Below are 7,894 nucleotides of genomic sequence, written 5' to 3'. Positions count from 1 at the left end.
ACTGACAACCTCTGCAATTATTACAAATCCTACTTCAAAATATACCCCTAAATTAACTAAACATGACTAAATATCGACATATCAGCAAATATCAACCATACCGTTATGACCCATAAAACAAATAGGAAAGTCTGATAAAATGTCTCTTCAAATCAATGAATAAAATAAGCCTCAACTTTTAAGCAGAATCATTTATTGACCTTTTAATTTCTTTACTTTGTTAGCATCTTGACACAGATTTTGCAGTGGACTGTTCAGTGTAAGGCAACATCAAATTAAAGACGCACATTTAAACATGAGCACAGTTGCTGGATTCTCTCGGCCAGTTTCAGGCAGTGCAGAGTCCTGCATCTCTCTTTCTGGAGCTCCGCAGCGGAAAACTGTCCTTGCAGCTTCCTCGAAAACAGCTCCGTGTCCTGCATGAAGAGGCCCACGGCCTGGGGGGCCCCTGGCGGTATTTTGGTCATAGTCCCCACGTCGAAGCAGAAGTTGATTTTCTTGGCTCTGGGAAGGCCGGGCTGCCGCTCTTCAATCCAAGTTAGCGGCCTAACACGGGGACATTGATGTCAATGTTAAATCACTTTCAACCTCAAACGCGTTCAGGTCAGTATTTCACGTTTTGAAAGCCACCGGACCAAATCCTTTCATGGACATCATTAGCACACCCCTAATTAACTGTAATAACTTTTCTATCAATATTATGTCAACCAACAATGTCACTGCACAAGCTCCTGCATTTTCTCTGACATGTTTTCTGACAGCCCGATCCGTTTTCGGATTCAGTGTAAACCCAGCTTCATAGTTTCCCCTCATTATGATTTTTTTTTTTGGGGGAATCCTCAAATTGTATACTCGTCATGAAGGTACTCGCACACCATTTGTGTGCGTGAGGTCATCATTCAGACATGAATTCCCCCCACAGGGATGAACTAAGTTTTATCTTATCATCACCTGTTTGTGAGGGTTTGCAGCTGGGCCGTCATCTTGCTGTAGTTCCTTTCTGGCCGTTCCTCCAAGGTGGCGCTGGACACCGACAGCTCACCAAACAGATCCACTAACCAGGTGAGGCGAGCGATGCCGCTAAAGGATGGGAATCCAAACCCTGACCTAAGAGCGCCCCCTGGAGGAGACAAGTCAACATAAAATGTGCTTCCCAACCTTTTTTCTGCCACTACTACTAACCACAAATCACTTAAAAAAAAAAAAAAACCCGGAAACATGTAGAACTATGCTTGTTATTATGGCCTACTTACAGTGATGGAAGACTCCCAAACATTTTGATCGAAAGGAACAAATCTTTTAAATGACTGGGGAGTCTGGAGTGAGTGGCAGGAGCGGACGAGCGGGTCAATCATGGATTTACAAACGGAAAATAATGTCTCTGTACCAATAACCTAAGCACCATTTAACCCTTAATCCTAGGGTGGTAATGACCAAGGCATCATTCATTTTGAAGACATCAGTTTCTAAAAATCACATACGAGAACATAATGGATCTAAGCACACTACAGTGCATGTTAATATATTTAGCAGGGTTTGTAGATGACTTGTACCAAATTTCACGCCTTGTTATTTCCAAGAAGCGAGCTGTTGCGTTTCTTTTCCCTCGTCTATTCTGGTGTGAATTGTTTTGAGGTTGTGAAACTGTGAAAATCCCATTATTTTACAGGTCCACTGATTCAAAGTTTGTCTAAATTCTTCATCACTTCTGTTGCCCAGCGGGTCCCTATGGAGCTGGAAGCAATGTGGAAACCTGTCTCATGAGTCATCTTAACACGTATCGCTAAAAAATGGCTAAAATCCACACCCAACAACATGTCCGATGAATCAATACCAAAACTGTTGGCAAGATTTGAAACTCCTTAAACCAAAACATGACCCCTTCCCATGAATCACCAGTGAAGTGCAGGGTTCCCTCCTGCAGCTGCTTCCCTGCCACTTCCTTCTTCAGCTGCTTGTAGTCAGCTGTCAGCAGCTCAATGTGCTCCTCATGGACCACCAGTCCTGCACAGAGAACCACACAGGAGATATGATGCTCAAATGAAGGCCACGCTAAGCTTCACTGTCGTTTGAAACCAGAATTTGAATTATTACACGATGTATCACACTGTATGTCTTAACCATTGAAAACGGCCTTGAAGAACATTATCAAGGAATTGCACAGCATCAAACGTCAAATTAGGTTTTGTTCAAATTAAGAAGTGGTTAAATCAACTGATTAAGAAAGCTGATTTCAATATGACTTGAGATAGACAACAATATCTTAATTTAAAAAAAATTAAAAAAAAAGACATTTTAGATTTTGCGAAATTCTTCCATGGCGACAAAAAAAGAAACTCATCGCCACCTTTCTCCTGGGCCAAATCGAAGAGCTCCTCGGCTGCCGTGTGGCTCAGGGTCATGGGGAACTCCACGCAGACATGCTTCCCTGCCCCGAGGAACGCTCTGAAGACGACAAAGAGCATGAAAGCCGGAAGAAACAGGCAAAAATGTATGAAGGCAAACAGACGCCATGATTAGGAATGAATTGATTTTGTTTCACGTCAACTCTTTCATGATCGATCAAGCTTGATATTAATGTCACCGTGTTACATAAATTTCAACAGCCATTGTGATCTATATTCATAATAATACGTGTTATGTCTTTCACCGCTGAAGTATCACTCATTCAGCACAGCGTCGGCTACGGAGAAGGTGGCCGTTCTGAGGGGCGGCGGGGAAGAACAAAAGCACGGGAGACATTTTAAGTGAGTTACCTGATGCTCTCCTCGTGCAGGAGGTTTTCCGTGCAGATGAAGGCCACCTGGACGTCCGCTCTGCTCACAGCGTCTTCCAGAGAGATCTGCGGCACTCCAAGGTGATCACCCAAGTCTCTCCTTAAAATCACACAGGTAAAGATGGACATTTCGATCAAAGTACGTTATGAATTAGAAAGGCTTCGTGTTACACAGCCTTTTTTTCTTTTTATATTAAAGTAGGGCGCGCGGCCCCTCGGGGCACCCCCTGCGAGTTGCAGGGGATCACAGCAAAACTATTATTATTTATGTGTTTTATTCATTCTTGTTTTTTAATTTATTGTTTTACATGTTTTTAATATGGTGTTTCGTGTCAACAGACCTGCTTGTCTTAACAAGTGGCTCAGTGCAAAGGAAAAGGACAACAGTGGCGGCTTTTTCTGGTAAAGTTGGCATTAAATACGCTTTGATACAGATAATTTTTAGTTTCTGTTCTTAATAATCAAATCATAGTATGGCTAAAAAGTTTTGGGGTTTTGATTTTGTTCCTTGGACATTGGATTGTTCACACCCTCGCCTGGAGAGAGTCTCGGAGGTGCCGAGTCACTGTGGAACGTACGGTGTGCGCCCTGGGATGTCCATCGAGGCGGCTGTTGAAGACAGTTGTGCTGGCTCTTCCCCCGTGCTTGTCATTGGGTCATCCATGGTCCGGCATGTCCAGATCACTTTCAATCTCTACTGGAGTTGTCCCTCGGGTTTGGAAATCTGAACGTGTAGCACCACTGCATAAGGGTGGTGATCAATTGACCTTAATAACCATTGGCCAATTTCCAAACTTTCCCCTCTTGCTTAAATCCTAGAGTCATTGGTAAATAATCAGCTCAAATCATTCCTCTCAAGACATTGTCTCCACACCAATCTGGTTTCAGAGATAAACATAGTACTATCACTGCTACCACCTTGATTAAGAGTGACGTATCTACAAAGGAAAACATTGTGCTGCCCTTTTTGTCAACCTATCAAAAGCATTCGACCCAGTAAACCATGCTATGCTCCTACAAAGGCTATGTGATATTGGCTTTGATTAACATTTCTGTGAATGGTTTCAGGACTACCCGTCTCATACCGTAGACAGCAATGTGTGATTTTGGGAAATGATCGCTCTGTATTTTCACCACTGTCAAAAGGGGTTCCACAAGATTCAATATTGGGTCCTATCTTGGTCACAATTTATAGCACCAATATTACATCCTTTATAACAAATTGCAATGCTCATTTTTCTGTAGATGATAGTTTTGTATTGCTTTGTTGATACTGCACACCCAGCGACTGAAATCCTACGACAAGCCTTCGACAAATTGCAAGAAGCACTTTTTTTTAATTAGATATTAGTCTTAAGGTCAAACTAGACTAAATATACAGTATGTTATTCTCTAGAGCCAGAAATATTGTGGACAATAGTTTTTATATTACCAATGTGAAAAGACACAATATTGGTATTTGGCTTGATGAAAAAGTTACTTTTAAATTTCACATTGACACACTGTCAGCAAGTTGCAACCAAAAAAAAAGGATATTTGTACAGAAGCAAAGCTAATTTTCCCATGTTCAGTAGAAAGCGGAAAATTTAAGCTATCTTCTTTTCAGTTTTGGATTATGGTGACTGTGGCAGACGAAGGGGACATCTGCAGGGGACAGGGCTGGCCTCTTTAGTGCTGATTGGCAGACGCGGCTGGGAGAGACTTCTTATATGTTGTATGTTGTTCTGTCTTTCAGGGGAGAGCAGAGGTCCGGAGCACAACCACTCTTGAACAACTGGATTCAGTTTATCATTCTGCCCTAAGATTTATTCCCGGTGACGGTCAAGATTCCACTCGTCATTGCATCTTATATTAAAAGGTTGGGTGGGCATCTCCAACGGTAAGACCTGACAGCCATTGTTTTTTATTTACTTACAAAGCCCTTAATGGAAACTTACCGTCATATCACTTTCACATTACTAAATTGGTCCTACAGTCATATTTCAACCTGCTCAAATGATCAAAGCCCCACGTGAAAACCCGTCTCAAGCAAGCCCCACGTTTTGATAAACTACTCAGTAGCTTTAAGGTATCAACATAACCCAAATAACCAATACCAAGTAGTATCGAAACTTATCTAGCCGAATGATACCTGCAATCAATCCTTTTTGTACACAGACTGACTGACTATTTGTTTGGTTTTGCTCGCAGCCAATCACCGCAAGCGCTTTTTCAAGTCCCTTAAAATAACAGTCAGTCAGTCAACATAAACAGTGAAAGAGGTTTTTCTCATTGTAATCATTCCTGTGGTACTGCTGGCCATTTGATTAAGATTACCCTACAAAAATACTTCATTGTACAGTGTTGTCCTTTTTTTTTTTTTATAAATATTTCATTCATTTGAAAACTTTCAAAATGTATTTGTGTAAAAATAATATGGATGGGAGGAATGGTGTAATTTTATGCAACTGAATGCTGAATGGACCATGATAGCAAACAGCTCCTTCCATGAATGTAACTGTTTTTAAGTGTGTTTGACTGTGTTCTGTTGTTGTCGTCTCCTCGTTGGTTGTTTTTTTTGTGTATTCATCCTTTATTCTGAAGTCATATTTATTCCGATGTACTCTGGTCATCATTGTAAAAAAAAAATACACACACGTATGTATAAATCGTGCTGCCTGTGCTCAGCTTCAACTCGAAATGTTTTGTTCAAATTCAGAAACAACTTCATCGCAGAATTTACACAGAGACCCCTTTTTTATTTAAAGCAGAGGGAAGTGTTACCTTGATATGAACCCTTTCGCGGAGAGTTCCTCTTTGGGGCTGCCGGGAAGGGGTGCCAGCAGATCCCTGATCCTCACTGAGCCCGCTGTGCCGAGGCCGACCACCACCGCACCAAACATCCTGACCTTAGGAAGCAGAAGGCACTGTGTGTTCGACTGTCACTCCACCGCTGCCCAGGGTGACACACTGACAAAATAGGCTGCATCTGGTCCTGTGTGATAACAAAAAAAAAAAAAAAAAAAGAGAAACTGAGAGACCGCTCAAGCTCCTCCCTCATTTCCCCGGAATACAGGCCTTTAAAATTTGCTACTGCAACACTGCTGCACAAATGAAGCATTCGTTTGAGAATGCATTGTGTATGTTGTTCAGTTTATCTGACTGACAAAAACACTCTTAATACACCATTTCCTGCACTTAAAAACGAACATGACGATAGCTGATAAGTATCCGCTCGCTTTGACGGCGATCATAACCGAGGGTTTCACCTTTTGCTTACTTTAATGTTTAACTTTAACACAATGAATGAATTAACACGACATGTGTGTAATTGTGTCGTTAATTAGGGTCGTAATTCCATACCTAACGGCACGACTTTGCCACCGTGGAAGAAAAATATATATATTTCATACGCATGACCACACATGAATGGACCGAACATGCGGTTGAATCGGCGCAGTCACGATTTGCGCGGAGCGACAGTGTCGTTGCGACAGGAGACGGGCGGGCGGACGAGCGCATGGAATCTCAGAAATTCCACCGTTTCACCCCCGTCGCTGTGAAATCGTAGGATTTTCAATGCGCTGCGCAATTGTTTACGCGGGGCGTTTACTAAATACGCGACGTGCATACACATATGGAAGTGATCTGCGTGCGGCTCGGTGAAAAGCATTGCGGGCTGTTATTTGGTGCCAAATCCAGGTGTGCTGATAACGCCTTTCATTAATTGAATAGTCTTGTTGAAATTGGTGGACATTGCTGGTGTCCTCGTCGGCGGGCCCGTGTCCAGAGGGGGACACCGTGAACGGGACGTCGCCTAATTGAATCACAATTACGCCGCAGCGTCGTCGTCGTCGTCGCCGTCGCGTCCGTCGCACTAAACGTTTCCTCCCAAGTCTTTAGTTATACGTTCTCGTTGACGCGCGTGTTACATTTATTTCTGAAATTGTTTCTCTCCGTGCGAGCAGGCCAAACACTGCCAACGAAACGGGCTTTGATATTATAAAATAAAATAATATTAAAAAAAAAAAAAAAAAACCTACGCAAGGCCGATGTTATTAACTGTTGGACTCACGGGTCTCTGTCCAGCATCACCCGACGCGACCCGACGCATCCCGGGAAGAAAGCCGGTGCCGGGCCGCGCATGCGCTGTGCCTACGACAGAGTGAGTTACGAAAGGCGACGCCATTTGCAATGTGTCCTTAATAATGTTGACCGTGGTTTGTCGCTTGGTGGGGTTGATAAAGTAGCTGTGGCTGCGACGAAGCCGACGGCGACGTGAAAGGGGCGCTGCATGGCTTGTGCATGGTGCGGAACTGGAACAACGTCCCGTCGTGACCGCCGCGTTCGCTTGCGCTAGCGTCGCACTCGGCAGCGGCCGGCTGCGGACCCCCCTCCCGGCGCCCCAGTAACGGCGAGACATCGCCCCCCGCTGGTCGGAGGATGTATTGTATTGTATTGTATTTTCTGTTGCTCGCAAAATATCGTTGAATTGAAGCTGTTAGATATTGTAATGATAAATATATGAAGACCAAATATAATATAATATATAACAATTTAAATAAATCTATATTAGTTATTCAATAATTATTAATGCACAAAACAAACAAACAAAATGTTTATATCATTAATATGCATGAGTGAATAATTCACAAAATATATCAAAACCATGTATTAGAAATCTAATTATAAAGTCAATCAAGACTAATATACATACATATATACATACGTATATATACCTACATATATACACATACATACATACCTATATATATACAAACACACACACAAATACTAAAATACATCAATATTAGTTATTAAAATAATTGATGCGCAAAAACAATACCCGATTCCTACCATTAATATACTGTATATAAGTGCCTTTTCAATCAAACTACAGGGGATAAGTATGAGCTCTGAAGCTCCACAAACTGACACAGGCAGAGGTGCTGCAGTGTGGCTGGACGTTACCACAGGCAGAGGTGCTGCAGTGTGGCTGGACGTTACCACAGGCAGAGGTGCTGCGGTGTGGCTGGACGTTACCACAGGCAGAGGTGCTGCAGTGTGGCTGGACGTTGACACAGGCAGAAGTGTGGCAGTGTGGCTGGACATTGACACAGGCAGAAGTGTGGCAGTGTG

General features: G+C 42.8%; 1 protein-coding gene across 3 annotated transcripts; it reads right to left on the bottom strand.

The window, feature by feature from the left end:
- Positions 1–203: 203 nt before the first annotated feature.
- On the bottom strand, positions 204–7,135 carry blvra (biliverdin reductase A). 3 transcript variants are annotated; one of them, XM_080020315.1, is made up of 7 exons: positions 6,799–7,135; positions 5,540–5,750; positions 2,757–2,876; positions 2,348–2,445; positions 1,897–2,004; positions 952–1,120; positions 204–546 (listed from the first exon to the last, which is right to left on the bottom strand). In XM_080020315.1, exons 2-7 carry the CDS (start codon positions 5,656–5,658, stop codon positions 276–278), a joined length of 885 nt encoding a protein of 294 aa, XP_079876441.1. In that variant the 5' UTR covers positions 5,659–5,750; positions 6,799–7,135; the 3' UTR covers positions 204–275. The 3 variants fall into 3 exon arrangements, with proteins under 3 accessions (XP_079876441.1, XP_079876442.1, XP_079876443.1); XM_080020316.1 differs by having other exon boundaries at positions 6,831–7,135; XM_080020317.1 differs by lacking the exon at positions 6,799–7,135 and adding an exon at positions 6,119–6,196.
- Positions 7,136–7,894: the final 759 nt, after the last annotated feature.

Source organism: Zeus faber (assembly GCF_960531495.2).
Source record: "Zeus faber genome assembly, chromosome: 19".
Classification (NCBI taxonomy): Eukaryota; Metazoa; Chordata; class Actinopteri; order Zeiformes; family Zeidae; genus Zeus; species Zeus faber.
Note: the sequence above shows the minus strand (reverse complement) of the source record. Positions and strands in the feature narration are given on the sequence as shown.

What these genes read in the sequence shown, in the direction of transcription:
- blvra (XM_080020315.1), bottom strand. Translation starts at nt 5,658, where the DNA reads ATGTTTGGTGCGGTGGTGGTCGGCCTCGGCACAGCGGGCTCAGTGAGG. An exon ending in GCGAAAGGGTTCATATCAAG is followed by an intron (nt 2,877 to 5,539) that starts GTAACACTTCCC and finishes TGTGATTTTAAG; the next exon opens with GAGAGACTTGGGTGATCACC. An exon ending in CTGCACGAGGAGAGCATCAG is followed by an intron (nt 2,446 to 2,756) that starts GTAACTCACTTA and finishes TGTCGTCTTCAG; the next exon opens with AGCGTTCCTCGGGGCAGGGA.